Source organism: Peromyscus maniculatus, chromosome 12 (assembly GCF_049852395.1).
Source record: "Peromyscus maniculatus bairdii isolate BWxNUB_F1_BW_parent chromosome 12, HU_Pman_BW_mat_3.1, whole genome shotgun sequence".
In the NCBI taxonomy this organism is placed as follows: Eukaryota; Metazoa; Chordata; class Mammalia; order Rodentia; family Cricetidae; genus Peromyscus; species Peromyscus maniculatus.
Window position 1 is genome coordinate 25,341,728 of NC_134863.1, and position 25,389 is coordinate 25,367,116.

At 49.0% G+C, this 25,389-nt stretch overlaps 1 protein-coding gene across 35 annotated transcripts in view; it reads right to left on the minus strand.

Moving 5' to 3' along the window:
• Kalrn (kalirin RhoGEF kinase) overlaps positions 1 to 25,389 on the minus strand; it is a 605,995-nt gene that overhangs the window by 21,230 nt on the left and 559,376 nt on the right. For 12 of the 35 annotated variants that reach the window (XM_015993393.3, XM_042259218.2, XM_015993398.3 and 9 more), the window contains 5 exons: positions 21,723 to 21,961; positions 19,832 to 20,082; positions 16,254 to 16,377; positions 15,135 to 15,194; positions 445 to 472 (listed from right to left, as the gene is read on the minus strand). In XM_015993393.3, coding sequence (XP_015848879.1) covers positions 445 to 472; positions 15,135 to 15,194; positions 16,254 to 16,377; positions 19,832 to 20,082; positions 21,723 to 21,961 — 702 coding nt within the window. Of the gene's footprint in view, positions 1 to 444; positions 473 to 15,134; positions 15,195 to 16,253; positions 16,378 to 18,971; positions 19,534 to 19,827; positions 20,083 to 21,722; positions 21,962 to 25,389 lie in introns of those variants that run through there. The other 23 variants (XM_042259217.2, XM_015993396.3, XM_015993392.3 and 20 more) reach the window with 6 other exon arrangements.

Here is a 25,389-nt window from a genome sequence, read left to right on the forward strand (position 1 = left end):
ACTTCTCTTTATGAGAAACTCAATCTGTAGACGAGGCTGGCTGCAAACTCAGACAGATCTGCCTGCCTCTGCCTCCCAGTGCTGGGATTGAAGGCGTGCGCCACCACGGCCACCTTTGTGCCCCTCTATTTTATGGCAAAATTAGAAACAGGGCAGAAGAGGAGAAAGCTCCATGATGGCACAATGCAAAGGTGGCATTTGAGAACATTTCGCTATACAGTCTTTGGGCTTTATACAAACATATTTTTCCTTTATTCAGTCAAAACAGAAACCCCCCCTTCACATATTACATGCTTCACTCTTTCACTTAACAGTTTATCTTAATTAATTATCTTAATTAATACAGAGGCACATCACCACTACTCTAAGTCCCTCCCTTAAAACTAGATATAATTTATGTAGCCAAGCCCCACATTCTCAATTCTATCCCCTTTAAAAACTCACCTTCTTGGATGAAATTTGGATTTAAGATCTGAAAAACACACACAAAAGAACAGAAAAATTGCTTGAGGCTTTCCAGCTCAGAGAAAATGATAGACTTTCCCCGAGTCAAAAGCAAGGACCGGTTGGGACAATGCCACCAGGAGCCCACCCCGTCCCTGGGCCGTTGTGGATGACCACAGTCGCATAGACACCCTCTTCACCACCGAAGGACACAGGATTACTTCCTGTCTAAGGTGGCCACTGGGCAGCCTGTGGCCACTGTTCTCCCTCCCATCCTGATGCCCTTTCTTCCACACCCCTCCCAGTCGACATGCCCTCAATCAATACCATAGCAACGGTTTCCCCCACAAATTTCTGGCAGAAACAAAAGACATGAGAGCGAGCACTGAAGTGAACCTCCCCAGTGGTTTTCTCCCAAAGGTCCCCTTCCATCCCTATTTGGCATTAAGCAGAGTTTCCTGCTTGAAGCAAAAGCAGTAGAGCCCAACTGTCTATCTGGTCCCAGTCCCATCTCTGTGGCCCTGGCCCCCACAGGGGATGGACAGACTCCTGACGTTTGTGCTACTCAAGGGAGCAAAGGAAGATTCAAGCCCATCAAATGATTTCTCGGGTTCCATGGCTGGTCTGAGGAGAAAGTGGCAGTCCACGCAATGTGCCCTGCCTGCCCCCAGAACACCTGGATCGCCTAAAGGAGGCCACTCTAGCCTTCCTGGAAAGTTATCCATTCTCAAGAAGCTGCTCACTGTGGTCTGCCCCCACCCGCCGCTTTGTATCGCCTCTCCCTAGTCACAGGCAAGCCCAGATCATAAGAATCTGGCTTGTGAAAAGGCTCAAGCTTTGGTAAAACGAGGAAGTTGTCACCCTTTTCGTTCTATGTGGCCGCATGCTCGCTACTTAGTACTGATTAGTATTAATTTCCTTCACTATCAAATGGAAAAGAAATAACACCTAGTGTGCCTTGCTATCACAAAGATAAGTACAGTTTTATATGCCAAGTGCTAGCCTGGTGCTTGTTGAGTGAGGAGGTCTCGATTTCTATTTAGACAAAGATGTGACGTTCTAACTGCCTTGCTTGTGCTGAGCAGTCTGGGGTTAAGGTAGACCTTCACTACTCGGTCATGCAAAATTCTTTCCTTCCACCTGGGGTGGAAGACTCACTTGCCTTCCAGAAAGAAAAGCACGTGGGTGGGTGGCGCTCCCAGTATCTGTCCCTGCCTCCTGTGAGCACACACAGTTTCTTGCGCTCTCATACAGAGGGATGTGCAGGAGCCCTCTGGAAAGATGCTATTTCCTTCTGGGGGTTCCCCTTTGCACACTAACTGCCAGTCGACACACAGGTTTTCCACAACATGGGCTGTAGGCACCCTGGCAATGCTAATCCTGGAACTGTGTGGAGGGGAACTCCGGCTTATGCAGTCCCCTCCATTAGTCTGAAAATGGCCAACTTCGAGAGGCACCCTGAGCTCCTTTAATTCAGTGGTCCCCACTCCTTGCCTCAGGTCGTTTAAAGACAGAAATCAGTCAAGAGCTTCTGTGTGGATTGGGGTGAGGTAGTGTGCAGGCGTTTAGAGCAGGGAAGTGTGTCCTGGGGACTGTACCTACAGCTTTGTGCGTGTTCAGAAAGTGTGATGCCCTACAACTTTGTAAACTGATTTACTTAAAATTTTGATATAAGGCCTTACCAAAATGTTGAGGGCAGGCTTTTGAACTAGGGCTTCTTCTGCCTCAGCTTTCCGAACAGCTGGGGTTACAGGCATGTGCCATTACGTCTGGCTGGCATTTGAAGTACACACACACACACACACACACACACACACACACACACACACACACACACACACACTGTATTCATTCTTTGAGAACTGTATACATATATACTATTTATTTTGATCATATCACCCTACTCTCTCTTCAACTCTTCCAGGACTCCCTGCCATACCCCATTCCCAACATCATCTCCTCTTTTCACAGGCCACTGAGTCCATTCAGTGTTGTCCATGTGCATGGGTCTGTGCAGGGCGGTCCTGGAGTGCAGGCAGACGGCCAGGGGCCCATTTCCTGGGGAACACCGACTCTTCCCTACTTCAGCAGCCCTCAGTGGCCAAGGCTGCTCAGCTAAGAGTGGGTTTCGAGCCTTTCTCCCGTCTATGTTGGCCGTTTTGACTGGCTTGGTCACAGCCACCGCTGCTGTGAAATCATGAAGGCAATTCCGCCGCGTGCCCACGAGACACTTTTTTATAGCCACTTCCCTCAATGGCCCTGATCATCTTTCTGTTTCTCTTCTGCGGTGTTCCCTCGTGGGGGAGGGGCTGCGGTAGAGTTCTCATTTAGGGTTGAGCACTCCACAGTTATTCCTGCTCAGAACCCTTACCAGCTGCGGGTCTCGGTATTAACTGTCCACTGCAGAAGCTCCCGGAAGTTAGGAGGGACAGCTCCCCCAACACCCCCCCCCTCCCTTTTTGGGTTTTTGAGACAGGGTTTCTCTGTGTAGTTTTAGTCCCTGTCCTGGATCTCGCTTTGTAGACTAGGCTGGCCTTGAACTCATAGAGATCCGCCTGGCTCTGCCTTCCAAGTGCTGGGATTAAAGGCATGCGCCACCGCCGCCCGCCCCCCCCCCCCCCCCCCCTTTTAAAGCCTCATTCAGGCAAATTGCCAGGCAGCCTTGTTGAAGGACCAGTGGTGGATGATCTGGTCTGTGCAAAGAAACGGATCTTCCACCTGCAAGGTTCCAGCCCCTGAGGCTTTTGTAGATGAGTGACACATGCAAGGATGTTGTAAGTAAAGCTATTGAGTCTCGCACCTAAGAGACTCCTGTGTGTGAGAGGGATGCAAAACTTTACTCAGCGCGATCAATGAACTACGACAGCACCAGCACCACGGCACCAGCAGGGGGCGCGAAAGAGGTCGTTCATTGATCAGCCTGGCTTAGGCGAGGTAGGCGAAAAAGTTATTTGGCAGACAAGAGAAGAGGCTAAGAATATTTCCAGATATTGATGGTGATTACTCAGAGCTGGGCTTACAGGAGGCTTTTCTCTCCACTTAAGAAAGACTGGCTGATCTGTGTGTGGTTCTGTGGACACAGAAATCGAAGATATAGGCCCTACTTTCTGTATTTATTATAACAGCATATAGTGTTTCTCTTTTCTCTTCCCCTTCTCTCTTTTTCTTCCCCCTCTCCCTCAGGATATCGTTATGTAGCCCTGGCTATCCTGGAACTCGATATGTAGAACAGGCTGGCCTCGAACTCACAGAGATCTGCTTGTCTCTGCCTTCCAAGTGCTGGTATTAAAGGCGTGTGCCACCGCCACCCAGCCTGGCTGCTATTCTTAAACAATGTGGGACTCAGTTGTCTGTAAATTGAGGATTGTGATGCCAACATGGAAGGGTTGTTTGATGTCGGTAAAGATTTATGGAACCGACCCTTGGTTGGGTGGCGGTGCCAGGAGGGAACAAGGTGGACTGGCACACTGCCACCCACAGGCGTCAGTACAGTGGGGAAGATGGGGTTCGGTGATATTTGCATTCTAAGTTTATGTACAGTGAGGACCAGCCCTCAACAGACAACGGAGCTCTGAACTCTGCTCCCTCCCCTTCCCCTGACTCAGTCAGGACTCTGGGGGAGAAAGCCCCCTGAGGATGCTGCCCGACAGACTCTTTGGTGGCCCAGATTCCCCAGAGAGAAGGCTATGAAGTCCCTGCCAGCAGTCTCATAGAGGGGACAAGGGAACATGTGGAAGGTATATTTCACATATACTTGAGGCACGAGACACGGAACCCAGGATTTTGCACGCTGGGCAAGCACACCACCACGGAGCTACCTTCTCAGGTCCTAGCAAGAAAAACTGAAGTGAGGCTTCAAAAGCCTGTACCGAGGCAGTACTTCTATGAGAACACACCCCAGCTGGCTGCAGAGAGGGTGTCTTACTCCTCTTTCTCATCATGGGAACCTAACTGTGTCATGGATGCTAGTGAATACATGCTCTGTTTAAGAAATGAGTATTCCTAATTAGGGTGTAGATTTAGTGGGGATGCTGGGGAGAAGCTTAACCGTAGGTTCTTTATCTGGTAATATCAGCCCTGACCTGGGCAGATTCATCTAAGCGGTAGAAACGTCTCACCAACACCTCCCTGGGATCCCGCAAAGCCCTGGAGGAATACAGAGGTAGTATGGCTGATCCCTGTCTCCTAAATGAGACAGGGAAGTGAAGTGTGAGATCCTACAGTGACAGAGGGCTGGCTCTTGGCGTCTTTGATTAGCTCAGCACTCTGTCCATCACAGTGTAGAGTGCAGTGGGCGGTGCCTGGGGAAAGCACTGCACTTTGTCGTTGATGTCAAAGGCACACCGGCTCAGCTGGCTACCTCTGTCCCATTTCCTTCCAGTCCTCTATAAACTTCCAGCAGTGACTAAGAAGCAGGGCAAGGTCCACACCAATGTTTTTGCTAGCTGTGACTGTGGACCACAGCCCCAGACGATTCTTTCCTTGTCCTCTCTGAAGCAAATCCAGGTATGGACAGGAGACGGCCATGACACTGTTCTCCCAAGGTGGTCTACTTAGGATTTGTCTATGGATCTCTACGGCTCCCAGGCCCATGACTGATTGCCTTCTTCACTATTATTGCCTCCAAATTTAGCACCGAACTTGGCATGTGGTATTCTGTATTTGTCAAATCATTGCCAATTTTTAGTGGTTGGGATTCTAATTAAGGGGGAGATAAGATAAGAACACATTTTCCCCAGAAACTGGAATGCCTTTTGTTTTCTATAAATTGGGAATCCCATTGGTCAGTCCAAGTCCGTGATCCAGTCAATCGGTGGTCTTCCTTCCTCTGTGCTCTTTCAGAGGCTGGTAACGTTGGGGGCTCTGGTCACAAGCTGCCGTGTGTCATAGCATCTTATCTGTATTGCATATGCTCACCAGCCACCAGGTTGCAAGTGGCAACCCTTCTGTGTTTTATGTCCCTTCACCTGTTATCAATCACGGTGTTAAACACAGCCTCTTTTGTAGAATGGGTCAAAGTTTCTTTGAATCAGATTCACGGAGGTCACTCAATTACTGGACTGGAATTTGGGTCTCCTGGCTGTCTTGTCTAGTGACCATTGTTGGCACATGCAGGAATCTGAGGTTCTTATCCTAAGTCTCAGATGTTTCTTAAAATTGAATGTTTGCTTCTTTTCTTTACAAAGGTGGGCAGTTAACATAAAGTGACGGATGGGAAGCCACGGAGAACTAAAATGTGAAATAGAAATGGTGTTGTTCATACAAAATGCAGTCTCGCTCTAAGAGATGCAGGAGAAAGAGAATGCTGGGTAAAGTTGGTGTGTGTGTGTGTGTGTGGGGGGTAGAGGCAGAGATGGAGTGCTGGGGTTCTGGTTTTAATGAACAGCAGAGGGCAGCAAGTGCCAGGGTTTCCTGAGGCCATAAGCCTGAATCGCCAAAGCGGTTTAAGTTCCTTCTGATGTTTTCCTTCAAAATGGGACGGCAGCGAGGGCCAGGGGAAATGGTACAGGTAAAACCAACCATGATTGAATAACAAGCTGAGTTTGAAGAGAGCTGGCACCTGGTTTTGCTTGCCGGTTAATGCCCAAGAATCTGACTCCAAGAAAGAGGGAGCGACTCTGTCTGGAAAACCATTTGTCAACTGAAAATGACCTGGCGTCCTTTTGTCCTAACCCCTCACCACCCAATCCCAAAGTACATGCAAACGGCATACGAAGGACGCTAATGGATAGAGATGGCTGCAGGAAACTCAAACTGAATGCTCCGAACCATCTAGAGCTACCCCGAGTGAAACAAAATCCTCTGCTTCACCCCTTCAAGTCTATTGGTTTTATGTTTACTACAAGTAAATCTGAGTGCAGGGAAGGAAGGGATTTAGTTAATGTTTAGTTATCATTATTTCAATCTGACTACACCAGTTTTCCAATTTCCTGCTTTTTGGAGACAGGATTTCTTTGTGTAGTCCTGGCTGTCTGGAACTAGCTCTGTAGACCAGGCTGGCCTTGAATTAGAGATTCACCTACCTCTTTGCCTCCTGGGATTAAAGGCGTGCACCACCACCACCCACCTCAACTCATTTTTTTTAAAGATTTATTTATGTTATGTATATCGATGTTTTGTTTGCACATACATCTGCAGACCAGGAGAGGGCCTCAGATCACACAGAAGGTTGTGAGCTGCCAAGTGGGTGCTGGGAATTGAACTCAAGGCCTCTAGAAGAGCAGCCAGTGTTCTTAACCTCTGAGCCATCTCTCCAGACCCTCAAATAATTTTTTTTTTTTTTTGAGACAGGGTTTCTTTGTGTAGTTTTGGTGCCTGTCCTGGATCTTGCTCTGTAGACCAGGCTGGCCTCAAACTCACAGAGATCTGCCTGGCTCTGCCTCCTGAGTGCTGGGATTAAAGGTGTGCGCCACTGCCAGCCGGCTCAAATAGTTTTTTAAAAGATTTATTATTATTATTATTTTTAAGTGTGTATGTGTGTGTGTGTGATATGCATATGGATGTAGGTGCCCAAGAAGGTCAGAGGTATTAAATGCCCTGGAGCTGGAGTTACAGGAAGTTGTAAGCTGCCTGACATAGGTTCAAACTCCAGTACCTGCCTCTCCAGCTCCCTCCAAATCTTTTTTTCAAATCATCTTTGTGGCTGGAGAACTTGGTCTGTCTATGTGGGATTGATTTCTTGCTTCTTCTTTTTTTTTTTCCCCCTGAGATTGGCTTTGTGAATCATTGAGGAATGCTCCCTGAGCTTGTAGGTGAACTTTGACAGTACGTGAATGCTGGTCTAGAGAGGTCAATGGGAGCGGTGGCTTTGTCTTCTCGAATGGTACACTCTTAGGGAAACTCCTAGGTCAATGGCATCTGTGCCCTTGTGAGTGTACGACATAATGAGACGGGCCAGGCCTTCAGACTAGGGTGAGGTGCCTGAGGGCACACATGACTAAGAGCACAGTGAAAGATGCCGGCCCAAGAAACCAATTCAGACCTTTCCAACTAGTGTCAAATAGACTTAACCTCCCCGGCTGCAACGGCTGTGCTCCTGAGTCACTGGGAAAGGGTGTGCCCAAAGCCCAGCGATTACCCCACGAGTCAAGGGATTATAAAAGTTGTCGAAGAAGAAATTCTCCCCCTACAAGCAGATGTGCAACAAGGAAGAGCCTGAGCCTCTGCATCCAGACTTCCTGATGGACACAGGTCAAGGCGAGGAGGGCACAGGTCGATAGCAAGACCTGCTCTTTCGCCGGCTGAGTGATCTTACTTCCCTGACCCTGCTTTTTCTAAGAGAGGTGATTGGTTTGGGTTTGTTTTGTTTTTCAAGACGGGGGTCTCTCTGTGTAGCCCTGGCTGTCCTGGAACTCAATTTAGCCCGGGCTGGCCTCAAATTTAGAGATCCGCCTGCCTCTGCCACCTGAGTGATGGGGTTAAAGGCGTGGGCCACCATGCCTGGTGGCGGCACACTAAAAAGTGATTGTTAATGCTTATTGTCAACTTGAATTTGAGAAGTGCCTAGGAGGTTTGGAAAGCACAACTCTAGCTGTGTCTGTGAGGGCATTTCCAGAGAGGATTAGTTAGGGTGGTGGTGGTTAGGGTAACCTGCTCTGAATGTGGATGGCACCATCCCACAGCCTGCTGGATGACAGACTGAATAAAAAGGAGACAAGGAGACAGCCAGCCCTCTAGTGTGGACATTCTCCACTTCTGTTTCCTGGCCGCCATGAGTGACTAGCCTGCTCTTCCACACTCTCCCGTGGCCACGATCTTCAGCCTCATCTCTGACCCAGAGCATCAGGGCTGAAGGAACAATGGCAGAAACCCAGGAGCCGTGAGGCAAAGAAGTTCCCCCGTTTACATTAGTTTTTCTCGGGAACTTGGTCAGCGACAAAACTAGCCCAGAGAAGCGACCGTGCCCTCCGCTTATGGTCAGACGGAGCACAAGATGGAAGGCTGACTTGCCTCAGCTAAGGTCCCTACTTCAGTGGTAAACATCCATCAGTCCTTATAGGGAATCAGGACAAATCTGGGCAGGAGGAGCGTGTCTGGCTGCCAAATCCATCAGATCCATTACAAAGCAAATGTTTTGTCAAAAGGAGAGGAATGGGGCACTCCAGTTTCTTTCTCTTTAAAGAGTTCTTTTCATTGATTCTGTTATTAAAATACAAAAACAGGCTTCGGTGGAAAGGTACTGGCGATGCCAGGGGTCAGTCGCCCGTCTGGGGTGTAGACGTTTCATCTGTGTGGCCAGGTTATTCTGAAGCCCTGAATCTGAGACGAGGATGCCAGAATGTCTTAGGCAGGAGCAAACAGGCTAGTTCTTCGAGGCTCGGGCAGCTGGGACCCAGAATTGTGTGTGTGTGTGTGTGTGTGTGTGTGTGTGTGTGTGTGTGTGTGTTTTGTGGGGTTGGGGGGTTGTGTGTGCCAGCTCTGAGCGTTCACCCTGTTGTTCCCAGGACTGAGTGGTCACTTCAGTTGCTCCCTGCCACCACTCAACAGCAGACAGCATTTCTTCCGCTTTGTCCTGTCATGGTCTCGGTGCTTTGGGAGGCAGATGTGGTCCAGTCCCCTGACATTCCCCCTTAGATCTATGTGGTGTTCAGGATCTAAAGGCCCGCACACTGGGGAGTGTGAGCTGCCTGCAGAGAAACCCAGAGCTCAGGAAGCTCACTGGCCCAAGGCCACAGAGTTGCTGGTATCCAGAGGCCAGGATTTTCTGACTTTGGTTTAGTCCCATTCCTTTGAGTGGCTTCTGTTTCCGTCATCGTTCAGCTCTGGGAAGCCAGGACCGGGGCAAAGGATAATCCGCTGGGTGAGCCAGACAGAACCGCACACTCACACAGGGCGCCTGGCAGTGGAAGACAGGCCTTCTCGGCCCCCAGGACCTGTGCTTTAGATGAAAACCAGCCCGGAAAGGGTGTATTCTAAGCTGCCACAGGCTGGTGTGTGATGGGGGGGGGGGCTGGGGGGGATAATGGTCAGGGAAACTGAGCAAGTGCCTCAGGGCAACTTCTTTTTAAATCAGTGTGCAAGTGTATACATACATACATGTTCATGAGCATGCACCTGTGTGTATGTGTATGTGGAGGTCAGAGGTCAACACTGCGGGTCTTCCTCAATTATTATCCACTTATTTCTGATGTGGGGTCTCTCGTGGGACTGAGAGCCCACTGATTCAGCTGGACTGGTTGCCCAGCAAACCCAGAGATCTTCTTGTCTGTCTCCTCAGCTCTGGGGTTACTGGTGGATGCCACCGTGCCCACTTTTTTATGTGATGCAGGGGGATCAAAACTTAGGTCCTCATGTGTGCATAGCACTTTCCTGACCGAGCCAGACCCCTAGTCCTAGCTTCTATTTTTTTGAACTGAAAATTACAGCTTAAAAATTATTTTATGGGTGTGCATGTTTGCCTGCATGCATGTCTGTCTCTCTCTCTGTGTGTGTGTGTGTGTGTGTGTGTGTGCCACATGCATGCCTGGTGCCCACAGAGGTCAGAAGAGGGCATCAGATCCCCTGGAACTGGAGTGATGGATGGCGGTGAGCCGCCGTGTGGGTGCTGGGAATCAAACCCAGGTCCTCTGGATGGGCAACAAGTGCCCTCGAGAGCCAAGCCATCTCTGCAGCCCCAAGTTAAACTTTCTGCACCTCAACTTCCTGTTTTAAAAAGTCCAAGAGCCAGGGAGATGGGAGGCGAGAGGGGAGCTGTTGTGTGGTGGGCACACAGCATGTCTGAGATTATGGCAACTTTCCAGACATGAAGGGTGGGGATGGCTGCACAACATGGCGCAGGCATTTCCCATCACGGAACTCCACACTTGCAATGGTAAGGATGCCGATTTAGGTCACAGCCGTTGCGAAGTGGTACGAGGAGTCAACAAAAGCACAGGATCGCTCCAGCTTCGCAAAGCTGCGCTGAAAATGCTATTTTTACCTTGATTAGAAATAGCCTCCCCTGTTAACTTCCTTTTTTTTTTTTTTTTCTCAGGCATCTTGGTTTGGCACCTCCAGGACCCTTCTCCACAGTGCTGAGGGCACTTATTAGCTCCCTAAGCTCCAGAGCTGGCAACTGGCAGCTGAAAGAGGCCAGAGTCGGCAGTGGCTGGGGTGGGGGAGTCCTTTTGGAATCGCAACTTCTCACTCTGATGGACTGACCTCTGCTAAGAGGGCCATGGAGCTTTATTAAAGAAATTAAAATGCGTGTAATTAATTTGGTTTGACGTAAGAGCTGGGCTGAGAATTCTGATCCTTGGAGATAAAGGCCCAAGTCTGGAAATGGGTTCAGACTTTTCACCCCCATTGAGTGATTCAGGCAGGGGGCAATGTGAGGTTGAGCAGCTGTGAAAACCCAGGAATGACCTCCCCAGCTTTCCAGAGGTGATATGGATGTGGGGACCTCCTGGCATGGACTGTGAGTCCAAAGGGAAATCTAACCCTGACCAGAAAGGATTTATTAGACACAGGCCCTGGCTAGGGGCAGGTGCTGGGCCTGGATACTTGGGCCCTGGCTCTAGCCTGAAGTGTCACTTGTAGAGATCGGGGTGGTCATGGGACTGAGGAAGCTGGCAGGCAGCCAGATGGCTCTAAGCCTAAGCTCTGTGTGTGTGTGTGTGTGTGTGTGTGTGTGTGTGTGTGTGTGTGTGTGTGTGAGAGAGAGAGAGAGAGAGAGAGAGAGAGAGAGAGAGAGAGAGAGAGAGGACAGAGCTGTTCTCAAGAGACCCTAGGGTTTCATTTTTACCCTCATTTGGCGTTTTTTTTTTTTTTTTTTTTTTTTTGCATGTAAATTTCTTGCACATATAATGTCCTCTTCACTCCCTTCCCCCAAGAGTGCAGGGGAATGCTGAACTACAGGCATTCATTTTTAAGGCAGTTCCCCATGTGGTGTGGTGACAGATGGAGAGATGGCCGAGCTGAGAGGGCAATGAAGGGACCTTGTGCCAGTCCTGCTGTGGCCGGTGGTATGGCCTGCAGTGCTGGGAGCGGTGTGTGTGTGTGTGTGTGTGTGTGTGTGTGTGTGTGTGTGTGTGTGTGTGACTATCCACAAGCATTGGTTGACAGGGGAAGGAAAGGAAAAAGACTTGGAATAGTAGTGTCAACAGCTTCCCTTAATGTAAGTGGCCAGTTAAATCCAAGGATTCAGCGTGCCTTATTGTCCTCTTAAACTGCTTTCAAGGACAGCCTATGTCTTCTTAAAGTACGGTGGCCAGACAAATATATGCTTGGATAGGATGCATCTGGTGTAACGGCCCCAGGAAACTGTCCCTTAAAGGAAAACAGTCCCCTGTTGAGAGAAGGGAGAAGATGCTTTGGTGATGTCATTTCCGTGGAGGCAGATGAGTCAGTTCACAGTGTGCTCCAGGATGAACATGCTGCTGTCCGTCAGGTCAAGGATGGTCAGTCAGCAGGGCGGAACTTCACATTGGGAGACCAGGCATGGAGCAAGCACCTGGGTGCACAGTGCCAGGTTTTGGGGTCCCAGGCACGGAGGCTGAGTATAGACTAGAGGGAGCTATTGTTCAGCTCACTGAGGCTAGAACACACTTCCAAAGGACAAGGTGAGGCCTAGGGGACTTTGGAAACAGACCCCTAACTATCACCTTAGCAGCAAGAGGCCCTTTGGAGGAGGCGCCGCCACCCGGATTTCAACTGGTCTTTAGCACGCACTTCTAGCCATTTTCTTTGCTGCAATAAAGTTCCATTTTCCTATCCCTCATGCTGAGCGGCTTGAGGTTCCAGATCCTACTTGCTCTTTGTATCTGAAGTGGCTAAGCTCCCATCAGGATGACACATTTAGAAAGCGCATGGACACTTGGACACACGGACAAGGGGCAAGGGCTGTGGGGCAGCTGCTTTGGACACGTTGGAGCAGCCAGCGCATTCACAGCTTCCAACCCCCCTTGAGGTTTGGGCTAGCTGAGCTGTCTGTCTAGAGGCAGCTTTGCACCTCAGTTAATGTATTTAAAAACTTTCTGGGGGTTGGGGATTTAGCTCAGTGGTAGAGCGCTTGCCTAGCAAGTGCAAGGCCCTGGGTTCGGTCCTCAGCTCTGAAAATAAATAAATTAAAAAAAGATTAAAAAAATTAAAAAAAAAAACAAAACAAAAAACCTTTCTGTTCATGTAGTAGCACGCTTTGGGGCTTTCTTCTGCCAGCAAGAATAGCCTTGGGCCGGGTGGCGGCGGCGGCGGCGGCGGCGGCGGCGGCGGCGGCGGCGGCAGCAGCAGCAGCAGCAGCAGCGCACGCCTTTAATCCCAGCACTCGGGAAGCAGAGGCAGGTGGAGCTCTGTGAGTTTGAGGCCAGCCTGGGCTACAGAGTGAGTTCCAGGAAAGGCGCAAAGCTACACAGAGAAACCCTGTCTCGAAAAACAAAAACAAAAACAAAAAAAGAATAGCCTTGGGTAGCCAGTAGTACCTCCCAGGGACCGATGTCACTCGGTTCACTAAGAGGATACCCAGCTTTGAATATTAGGAACCTAAAAAAGGGGTTCAACTTGCAAGCAGGGCTAAAGTGTGTGTGTGTGTGTGTGTGTGTGTGTGTGTGTGTGTGTGTGTGTGTTGTCCTTCTATTGTAAGTGTAGTATGGAGCATCTGACTAGACCAATTAACTTTCTCAGTGGATGACCACTGCACATCCCTCTGTATCCACCTCTTCTTTCACAGGGTGGGAATGTCATTCTGGAACACAGATACCTGGCTCCTCCCCTCCCCCTGTCTGGCCTTCCTCTGCATGCAGCTGACTCCTTCAGGACATGCCGGCAACATCTAGGCATGGTGATAACGTGCCACCTGTATCTAAACACTGACAGGTGTGGGAGCCATGCATGCAGGTGTGGGAGCCATGTATGCAGGTGCCTGTCTTAGGAAATGCAAGGAAAGCAGGGTCAGGACCCCCCCTAGCTCCCTCATCTCTAAGACACATTTAAGGTATGAATGCAGTCACCACTTCCTCCCACATCAGAGTGTTTTACTGATCCACACCTGCCAGACGTGGCTCTGTGGCAGAACCCACACCCACAGGGCACTGTTTTACTCTGGCAGAGTTCCCACTTTCAACCACCGGCCTCCCAGCTCAGTTCAACTCCGCTGGCTTCTCCCACAGCTGATCCACCCACTCTTAGGATGCACCGTCTCCCTTGGGGTTTTTAGTTGCTTTCATAATATGGTAGTGGGCTCCTTAGGGACTATGCCAAATAATAATAATAATAATCTACCTCAGTAGGTGAAAAGTTTAGGGCTCCATATATATAAGAAAGGGTTTGGGGGTAACCTACTACTGTTGTTACACTAAATGGACATGTCACATGTCTTCTAAGTATTTACATTTGTAGCCATGTTTGTAAGATCTGGAGGCTGTGGAGGACTCCATATGGCTGTCGCTGTGGTTATCTGCTCAAGACTGGGCCTGACAACATTACATCGGGCAGCGGGAGGTGGGGACACGTAAGGCCCTACTCCTGAGGAGTTATTGTCATTGCTGGGGTGGGGGTGGGGTTGCCCTTTTTCTTCAAGGGGGTAGTCACTGATAGATAAGTTGCCCATGCTCCAGTAAATAACCCTGCACCCATGCTCGTCCGAGGAGCTCTAACTAAACTCAGTGGGTATTTAAGAATAAAACAACTGTGAACATGGGAAGGCGACTTACTGGGAAGGAGGGGTACAGAGGGAGTGGGAGGGGGCTAAGAGTAATGGGGATCGATGTGATAAAAATATACTATATACACGTATGAAATTGTCAAAAATACATTTAGAAATTATTTTGCATTAGAGGAAATCTGTCATTTTCAAGCTAGTGCTAGGGAGGGGATACAGATCCCATCTAAATGACATTCCAAAATGTCTTTTGGAAACAGACATTTCAATCTACTCTGAAATGCCAAGGCAAGCTAGCTCACGCTTGCTCCGATTCTTCCAGGGTTTGTGAGTTTGTGTGGAAACCATGGAGGGGCCAGGTTTCTAGAATTAGAGGCTTGGCAATGGACGTTCAAGATGGCAGGGTGCCGTTCCAACCCCCTACACATGCAAACCCAGGACATGGGAAAGCTCTGCCGTGTGCTCCTCCCTGCCTCTAGACCAAGGCTCCAGGAGGGAGGTGTTATGTGGGCTCTTCACTTGGTAGCCATAGTCACTGGCCCTGGGCCCTGGGAGTGGGCAAAGGAATGCCTTAGAGCTAATCCTTTCTTGCTTTGTTCTTAACCAGGAGCACAGAGTAGCTAGGAGCCGGGTCACGCAGAAAAACCATAGAGCACTGAAGGACTAGAGCCCAGCAGATCAAGAGGAAGAGGAAAGGGAACAGGGGAGGAGGAAAGAAAATAGAGGGACCCACAAAGAGAAAAACAACCAAACCAAACCACCCAGTGCCTCTTACCCTTCAGCTGTGAACCAACTATCAGTGACAGCTGTTTTCTATGTTTCAGATAATAAAGCTGGGCATTTTCTACATAAAGCCAAAACTTCTCATGAAGGAAATATTAGGCAAGTTTTCAAGAGAAGCACAAGGTTTGGTTTTTAAAAAGAGACCAAAGTAGAGTTTCCTACCCACACAGAGGTGAATTTAGTTTTTGCTTTGCTTTAGTTGGGATGGGATACCCTGCGATTCCCCTGACATTACAGGAGCGTGATCCATCCTGGACTCGAGCAAGGTCCCTGTTACAGAACACAGTGGACAAGGCAATCATTATAGGAAATAGGACAACGTAGCTGCTTCTACCTCCATACTAGTATTAGGGTCAAGATCATCACATTCTGACTCCTCGGAACTGTTCGTCTCCTTGGTTGGCAGCATGAAGTGGGGGGAGAAAGAGAACACAGTTAGAACGCGGTAGTCCGGCTAGAGGAAGAATGTCAGGGAAGCATGGGCATGGGAAACCGGGCAGAGAAACAACCGGGGACGTTTCGGGTGGCGTGTGGGTCGTCATGGCAGCAGCATGCTTCCGCAGGGATGGTGGACACCTGCTTATCACACCACAAGGAGCAATGGGGGGGGGGCAGAATGAAGCATGAGTGCTGGACTTAAACTGTCCTCTTCGGCGAGGCTGGGCTTCCCAATTTCTTTTCCCCAAAAAAAGGATGGCGGTGAATAGGTTTTGGTAGCTCTTTTGCTTGGGAAGGCAAAGCACCTATTGAGAAATCAGTGCGTGATTTTTCACTGTCCCCAAGGTAAAGCATTTCAGAGGAGTCACCTTAAACAAGGCAGGTCACATCCACACTGTTTCCAGATGGGGTCTGCCATGCTCGTGGTTGGTGAGTTCAAAGTAGCAGATAATTTAAAAAAAACCATCAGGGCTTTACCAGTGTGCCTCCCTGTTCTTTCCACGCACAGCGGGAATGTAAGGGAATTGCTTAAAAAGGTGATGTTGTGGACTCTGGGGAAAAGAAATGAAACTTTACTAAGGACACGATGGCCCTTAAGTGCCAAACCACTGCCTTCACAAGATCAGGGGTTTGGGGGGTAACCCTGTAACCTGAATGTGTTCCCAAACCTAGGCTGCTGAGTTGGGTAGCTTTGAGAAGTTTAAGTATGGACCAAGCATCTTGCATTTCTAAGGAGAGAATGCTGCAGATAATTTTGCGGTAAAACATCTGCTTAATCATAAAAGAAAAGGAAACAAGAGGTACTTACTTGAATTGAAGGTGCCAGGAGAAATAAAAAAATAAAAAAAACAAATTGATCTTGCATGCAAAATCCTGCTAAACTACTCCCCCTTGGGTCCCCACGCTGGGCAGTAGATAAATAAGTAATCAGTTCCCCACCCACCGAAACGGCCTGTGAGAATGCCTCAAGGTGGGAAGAGATGAGAGGGACCCAGTTCCGGAATACCTTACTCACTTTAACAGAGACTTTGTTGCCCAGAATATCCTTGGGTTTACGGGGCCCTGTGGCTTCATTTTTACCCGTGTTCTCCACTTCCGCCCGCTTTCTCATGCGTAGAGTGTGCCATGAACATGACTTCCTGTTATACCAAAAAATGCACCAATCAAAATGGCAGGATGGGGCAGAGTGAGGTGGTGGGTGGGCTCACCACCATTGTCTATCAGATGAGATGCTCCAGTGAAGCCTGCTCCAGGGCCCCAGACTTTCCGTGCCAGCTCCTGTGGTGGCTGGCGCTGATGTCACCTCCAACTGGAAGTGAGGGTGAACTTCTGACCCTTCCTGAATACCAGGTATACCAGGTAAAGTGCAGCATTTGGGGGAAAAAAAAAATGGGTACCGGGTCACCAAACCCAGGGAGATTTTTGATCATCCGATGAAGCCTTCAAGGATTGGGGTGGTGTTTTGATAAGGGCATAGTGGAGCAGGGAGGATGGAAGGGGTATGGAATAGGAAAGATAAAGGAAATATATTTCATTTTGTACAAACAAGCCACAATACCGCCTATGTAAATAAGGCCCGACAGAATGATTTTGAGGTTCTTATTTTGTTATTTGTATCTGGGGCATGGCACTCTCAAGTCCTGGGGAACTGCCAGGGTTTCTGAGGAGGTTGCCTTCGTAAGTGGATGCATACCCCTCATGTATCTGGATACTTGAGGGCAAGGCTTCAGCCTGTGTCCTCCCCATCACTCCGTGCTCGTGACTACAGGGCTCTGGCAGCCAGGAAAAGGTGCTAGAGTTTCCCTGTTGGAACAAGGCCCAGTGTGTGCTCCCAGTGAGGCTTTGACAGTGGCAATGTGCTCCTTGACACCACCCGACCTCGATCCCACTTGGGGTCTGGGCACTACTTCACAGCTAGCGATAGAAGTCAGGCCCAGAGCAGAGAGCCCTGGCGTCCCACCTCTGTCAGAGTCAAGGACAGCAAAGGCCAAGACCCAAGCAGCATCAGGGGCCCGAGCAGCAGCTGTGTGTCATGGTCACAGGGTTTGCATGAAATTAGTTCTTGCATGGACTGCGGCCTGTGTTCCCCGGTTAAACATGGGGCTCCGCAGACAGGGCTTGAGGAAGAGAACCTTCCTGAAGGGAGAGGTGGGGGAGATTTAGGAGGGAAAGACTTCCAACTGTACTAGCCAGCCCCTCCCTCCTCCACAGCACTCCAGAGCCACCAGGCGTCTAAGGAACCTGGTGCAGGTGTTCTAGAACATGTGTCCCCCTAACTTACAGCCTCAACAATTAACCCCAAGAGGCAAACACCACCGCAATTGTGTTCTTGCGTGTTGTGGGAAGCGGGGGGCCCTTCCAAAGGCCAGAGCTCATCTCACGGCCCCTGACCAGAAGCTCTTCCCGGACTTCCCGGAGCACCTGGCTCCAACTCCTCTACCCCAGTGAGAATCGGACATAGTGACCCTAGAGGGTATCACTCTTGAATGCAGACTTTTTTTTTTGTCTCTTATGGTTTATTCCCAAATCCATGTCCCTGGCTCCCCTGGGACTATCAGGGAGGCAGGGAGGTCCCTGCTGAAAAGAATTCCAGGGCGGAAAGTACTGTATGTCTGCACACATGTGGGGTTCATGCCTGTTTATTGCCACCCTCTGGTCTCTGCAGGGTGCTTGGTGAGGAAAAAAAAAAAAAAAAAGACGTTAAAAATAGTGTCCAGGAGCACAAGTGGCCGGAGAGGTTCAATTTCAAACTCTTCTTCCCAGAAGAACACGTCACCGTGGTTTGGGGACCTTCCATCCCTTGGCCACAAGTCCAGTGACTGATGTGGACACAGTTTTTCTGGGACATTTATCCTGTAGGCATCGTCACCAATTCTGACTCCTCGTGGCCATGCAGGCCCAAGAGAAGGAGGAGTGAGTGGTCTCTGCTGATAAACACTAACACCACATCCAGTCAGTTGCTCATCTCCAGCGCCACCAATCCCTGTGAAACTCGGGCTGGCAAGGAACCCAAGTGGCTAGTGGGTGCATCTATCTGTCCTGTTTGTCCCTTTACCCCGTGACCAAGACATCCAAAGGTAAGGAGGAAGGTGGCCCGGTGCCTAGGTAACAAAAGCCCTGCCCATTAAGAGCTACCTCAATGAGATTCCTCTGCTGTCAGGGCTCTGTGGCCTTTTCCTGAAATATGCATCTCTAGGCTAAAAGAGCCTGGGCCTGTTTCACCGCGGGGGGCCACTTCTGATTTCTGTGGTCACTTGGAGAGGCCAGGTGACAATCAGCAGCTTCTAGTCCTTGACAGAGGAGGGCCAAAGCAGGGCAGTTCTGCTGGTGTCCCTGCTCTGTCCCCTCTCTCAAGGTAGTTCCTTGGACCCTCCCATGGGGTGAGCATGAAGCATGGGGAGCTGTGAGAAAAGCAGGCTAACACCGCCCTACGCTAGACGGGTGACCCGTCGACATCAGCACCACAAGGCCGCCCTGTTGCTGGGAACCCTCCGGACTGCATCGACTTGGTATCATTCCCCTTTGCTGAAGTCAGAGAAAACCCAGAGGGGGATGTTTAGAGGAAAGGGCAGGGTCCAAGATTTAGCCACAAAGGCACTTTTTATACAGGAAAAAGCTGCCAGTGTAGTCAACCAACCCGTAAAATACAGAAAAGAAAGGGGAAAAAATCATTTTCACACTCAAAAGTCTGAGAATAATGAGATGGGGAGAAAGGGTCCACTAGCCTTTAACGTCATTAAAACATGCTCATGGTGAAAATTTATTTTACATATTTAAAATAGTACATTTAAAATTATTAGTTACATTACAGGTACAATGATAAAAATTGTGGCTCCTCATCATATTGCACAACCTGACTTCATCCATATGGGTTTCTTTAAATAGTGCAAAATGCTTTATACAGGAATGTGTTCAGAAGGGTTTCTGCAACCAAAATAAGGAAAAGAAATATCTTACAAATTACCATGAACATATATTAAAGTGACAGGGGAGGAGAGAAATAAAAATAAAAAGTTACAATCTGTACAGAGGAATTGCCATGGACAACCAAAAAAAAAAAGAAAAAAAAAAAGAAAAAAAATTCCCTCTCTTTTGGGAGAAGCAGCAGGCTCTGGCCTGTCCAGGCCTGGCATTTGTGCTAAGGTTATTTTGGGGTGTCATTCAAAAAATATATATATATATCAGTAACTTCATACAATATAAATAGAAGTCCAGTCCAGTGAGTCCCGTGGTGGGTCAAATGTAGCAACGGAAGGCAAGTCTTTTGTCACCTAGGGTTTCAGTAGGGTTCTTTTCTTAACGAGTGGAGGGAAAAAAAGAAGGGGAAAAATGAACAGAAAATTATAAATGAAAGGGAAAGAAAATTCACCATCACCACCATCACCACCACCACCGTGACCCCAGAGCAATCTAGCCTAGACACCCCGAGCTCCAAGCAGCTCCCTTACATCACTCACACCCTGATCCCACCGGCGTCATCATGAACAAGCAGCAATGATTCCCTACTGTGTTTGCATTTTGTGTTCTTTTGGTTTTGATTTTTTTTGTTTTAATCCACATACTTCTCTCCCGGGAAGCCATGGAGGCACTTACTTGATGCTGCCGTCACTATTCTCTGCCGAGGCTTTGGTGAGGGGGGCCAGGATGCTGCCTGGGACCCAGCCTTCCGCTGCTGGGGAATGGTCGCTGGCAGGCTGGTACACCAGGCACATGTTCTGCTGGTTGACGGCGAGGACCTGGACCACCTCACCTTGGCTCACGCAAATCTCGTTCTCCTTCAGTGCATAGTAATCTTTGATTACAGCCATGGATGAGGTCCCATTGCAGCCTCCCAGGTCGTTCTGCTAGGAGACGGGCAGAGGGCAGACAGACACAGGGTGGTTCACACAGGCCTGCTCTGCACCCCGTGGCATGGCTAATGGCCAGATGGCCCACTGGCAGGATACAGAGCAAGCAGAACCCTCCTGAGTGAGGACATTTTCATGAACATGCTCTGAAAGCACATTTTAAAGCAATACAGTGTTATAACCAAAGCGAACGGCTTCAGATGATGCTCAGGGAAAGCTATGGACACACATTCAACCTGGGAAGCTCCTTCCTAGCATGCAGCCTTCCTGATGGCATCCTCTTGCTGATGGCAGGAAGAACCTGTTATCAGCACAGGGACACATAAGCACTTGGGCAGAGTGAGGTCAGGGCAAAGGTCATAATCATCCTCTATGGAAAGAACATAGACCCTGGGAGGCTACATTTCCCCCTCTTTTTTTGAGACCTCACTTGACATGTAATCCAGGACCTTGGACTTGTGATCCTTACACCTCAGCCTCTCCAAGTGCTGGGATCACAGGCATGCACCACCATGCCCAGCTCACTTCTGTATCCTTTTAAGAAGCATCATCACTTGCCTGTGCGCCTCATCCTGACCCTCTCTGTCACAGGAGTAAGAATAAGGCCCTGGGCTACCCTGCAAAACCGAATTCCTGATGTCTCCCCACCGCTGTACTTATTAATACAGGAGGTGCTGCCCACGTGACCTCTTCATGCGAGTCTATACCCGGGCAGCTGTGTCTAGACAGACCTGTAACTCCCCGGGAGGCCAGGCTGCCTCCTAAGGCATGGTGAGAGCCAGAAAATCTTCCATATGGCTGACAAAATGCCAAAGTGACTTCAACTGATTCACACGGGCAGGGTTTTTCTAGGGCAGAAAATTATTTCAGGTGATATGATGAAATAGGTGGGGTTGGTTACCGTATTACAGGACCGAACTTACACATTAACCATTCATTTGAACAAAATCGGCATCAACTAACGATTTGGGAAAAGAAACATGCCTATAAATCAGACCGCATAGGTAAGAAAAGCAGGTGTTCCGATTCCTAAGACCTAAGGAGTTCTGGAGAATACTTAGCCCTGATGGGCAAAATCTCTTAAGATTTAAATAGTGAGTGAAGTTCAGAGCTTGGAGTAGAAACCAAGTCACCTGATTTCTAACCCAGCATTTTCCCATTTCTCTCCTGACCCCACTGTGGTTTAGGATGCCGCCAGCTGTGCAGACCCAGCTGTGCAGGCCGTCTGTGGCACAAAGGCCCTCAGGGGTGTTTGAAGTATGGCCTATGGAGCCTAGCTCCGGCAGGTGCTCATCAATGATCTGCTTCCTCTTGCTACATCAGCCAATGGAGGGCTGATGCACATCATTGTTAGAAGGGGCTGTCTCTTTCTAATATGGAAAACAGGAGCTGTGGTTCCCATTGGCACAAGAATCCTCCACATTTAGATATTAACAGTCCTTTGACACACAGTGCCCCAGCCAGAGGAAACTGGCTTCAGTTAATTACAAGGGAAGAAAGAAAAAAATTAAGTGAGATTTGATTACACTTAATGGATTGCTCCTGCTGCAATCATCGACGGGAAGATAGGCTGTTCCCTAAAGTGACCTCTGAGGTCTTCGAGGTGGCAAGGGAATGCATAACAAGCTGCCGCTTACCTTGCTGGCTTCAAACTTATCCCCAGGCTGGTGGTGGTCGAACCCTGGACTGCCATTGGAGGTAGATATCTTCAGGGGTGGCAGAGGCGGGTTGTAGCCGGAGCCCTTGGGGGGCTTCTCTGAGCCCACAGGGACAGAAGAGTAGGGTCTGGGGCTGGCTTGTGGGACCCTGGGGGGCTGGGAGCGGACCACAGCTGTGCCCCTTTCCTTCCGCTGATACTCAATGGGTGACTGCAGTGCTGCAGGGTGAGAAGAATGAGTTACTTCACCTTCAGGAATCCCACAGGGATGCGGAGGCCTGCTGGGTACCAGCATTTCCGCTAGAGTCTGTGTGTGTGTGTGTGTGTGTGTGTGTGTGTGTGTGTGTGTGTGTGTGTGTGTGTGTGTATTTAAAGAGCTTCAGAAGGGAGCTGGCTGTCACTCTGACATTTAAATCTGCCAGGAGGAAGCATGTGCGAAGCCTTGGGAACAGGTAGGACTCAGAATACGTGAGTGTAGGGTCACAGGTCTCTGTGGAAGAGGAGGGGACAAAACAGGGAAGGGAGATGGGGTGCATGCTCTCTAGACGGCTCAGTGGAGCGAGGCTGTCACTCTGAAGAAGTTGAAACGTGGCTGTATTGAATCAACTTAAATGTTCAAAATTCAGACTCCATCCCTGAGGTGCATGTGGGGACCATAGCAAACAGATTTGAAAGGGGCAGGCCGAAGGTGTCCCATCTCACTCAGAAACCATTTTGAGGCCAAAGTCAAACCAGAGCGAAACGGATGTGGAGCTGAGGGACGAGCCTAGCTGGGAAACGACTGAGAGAATGGAAACAGCAGGTGAGAGCCAAGCAAAAGGCAGAATGAAGGCTTGGAGGGGAAGGTGTGAGTTCTGCTTCGCTTTACTGGGTATAAGATGCAAAGTCGGGGTTGGGGATTTAGCTCAGTGGTCGAGTGCTTGCCTAGCGAGCGCAAGGTCCTGGGTTTGGTCCTCAGCTCAAAAAAAAAAAAAAAAAAAAAGATGCAAAGTTCCAGGTGTAAGCATTAAAGAGGTACAGCCAGGAAAAGCCGCCATGGTAGACCCCTGTATGAAGGAGTTTCAGGGCAGGCACAATTAGGGAGTCTTTATCAGTGTTTACTGCAACAACTGTTTAAGTGTGGATTACCATCTGCGGCCCAGCATACACTGATGGGTGTAGCATGCATTTCAGTAGACTGGACAGAGTCACACACTCCTTCCTAATCGGGTCTTGGGAGGGAAGATTGGCACTCCTTTCTAATCAGGTCTCAGGAGGGATGCCTGCACACGTGTCTGTAAGCAGAAGCCTGGTCCTGTTCTCTTACTGCATCATCATCTCGAGTGTATCAAAATGTACAGCTGGCCTGCCAGAGCACAGCCCCCGGGGCTCCTGGGGAGAATTCTGTGGGCCTCCACTATTTAGGTAATGATTACCTCATTCCGTGCTTTCTCCATCATTCACTATAATTAGGAGAAAGGTCTATTGGGACCATGCAAAATCTGAATCATTGACTGGGCTGGAAGCAGTGTGCTTCCAAGTTTACGCACATCACAGAACGTTTACGTGCTTTCTTGCTAAGTAAAACGGGAGTTGAGAACACTACCCACGACACAGAATTGGGGAGCTACCTGGTTATGTGCAGTAACTGCCCTCAAGCACTGGGAAACACTGTTTTATTCAATAAACTAGGAAGGCTTGGCCTGCCATCTTCCACTGGCCTTAATTCTTAGTTCTTGAGATCAGAAAGACCCTCTCTCACCCAATCCCGCCTCAGTCTCCTGATTGTTGCAATTACAGACATGTACCACCATGTCTGCTCAAAATATCGGCATTGCTAACAGTGAGTTTTTGTCTGTTGGATTCCGGTTCTTACTACTGGTCACCGGCCTGGCTGCCCCCCTCCTTCCCTCCCTCCCTCTCCTCTTTGGTAGGGAGCACAGGGCGAATGTCTGCTGTGGCAACTGTATGGAAGAACCAGCTCTGAAGTCACCTACTGACGCCTACTGCTTTGCTTAGACAAGTTTCTTAATGGCTCCAAGTCTGTCTTTCCTCATCCAAGCAGGATGCTAATACAGCCACGGTGTGTTAATGTGGGGATTAAGGGTGAAGAAACAGACAAAATGCTCAGTTTAACCCCTGATACAGAGAGGGAGTGAATACATGGGAGTCGCTATTGTTCATTTATTTCTGGCTTCAGCTTATTATTTATTATTTTACTTTAGGTCTGAAGTAATGAGTTTAAAATCCTCATTCCCACTTCCATACCAGAAATCTGTCACAGAATGCAATTTAAAATCTATTTTACATATGCACATATTTTGCATTAAATCACACTAGCAACAAGCTGTGTCTATTCAAAGTTGCATATCCAGAAATTGTAAGCCATATAGATTTCAGTTCTAACCTGTGTTGTTTACTTGTCAATGTTTTAGAATAAAAAAGGCACTTGGGAGCTCTTAGGGTTTCACACCTTTTCCAGTTGGGAACACGGCTCCTAAATACTCTCTGTAAGCTTGAAGCAGCATTGAACTTCCATGTTCTGTCATTAAAAGTCATGGGATCTTAAGTGGGGCTGTGATGACGCACACCTTTAATCCCAGCACTGCAGAGCAGAGGCAGATAGATCTTTGAGGCCAGCCTGGTCTACATAGTGAGTTCCAGGACAGCCAGGGCTACACAGAGAAACCCTGTCTCATAAAGAAAGAAAGAAAGGAAAGAAGGAAGGAAGGAAGGAAGGAAGGAAGGAAGGAAGGAAGGAAGGAAGGAAGGAAGGAAGGAAGGAAGGAAGAGAGAGAGAGAGAAAGAAAGAGAGAAAGAAAGAGAGAAAGAAAAAAGTCATGGGATCCTGTTCATAGCCTTCTCTTGTTTAATACCCAGGAAACTTTTTTTTTTAAGGTGGTGGGGCTTGAACTCAGAATCCCACAAGTGCATGCTAAGCAAGTACTCAACCACTGAGCTATGTCCCAGCCCCAACCTTTTAAGATGAAAACATTGTGTTACATTCCTTACCATGGAGAAAAGGGACACAGCAGGATGGCAGGCCTGTCCTGTGGTAGATGTAGAGTAGGTGGCCTGTCTTGAGGTAGGTGTAATGTCGGTAGGCCATGCTATCTTGAGGTAGGTGTAGTTAGTGTAGGGAGGCCATGCTATCCCGTGGCAGTATTGCTTGCCCATCCATACACTCTAGCATGGGCAGAACAGATCTAACTCCAAAGTCTCCTTTTCATAAAAACGAGCTGAGTGAGGAGGTACAGAGAAGCATCGCACCTCACCCAAGGTCCTCAGCACCTCTCACCTTTCCCCATCATCCAAGGTCCTCAGCTAGGATGGCACCTCTCACCTTTCCCCATAGCATTCAGTTCCATGCCAGACACCCGGTAAATGCTATGTTCACATCACCTGAAAGAGTCTAGAAATGGCACTGGCAGGGAGACAGACCAAGGGTGGGCCTGTGAGGGTAATGTGTACTTGTGCGAGTACACATGGCCACGTGTACATCTCAATAGAGGTAAGACGTACATCCCAAGGCGGTCCAGTGTTACGTGCACCGGCACGTTTGAGTATCTATGGGAGCACAAAGGGCATATACCACAGTCCTTGGCACTGTACTCGTAAGAAGAGATAGATGGGGCACCTGGGTTAGTCGTGTGGGCACGCACAAACAT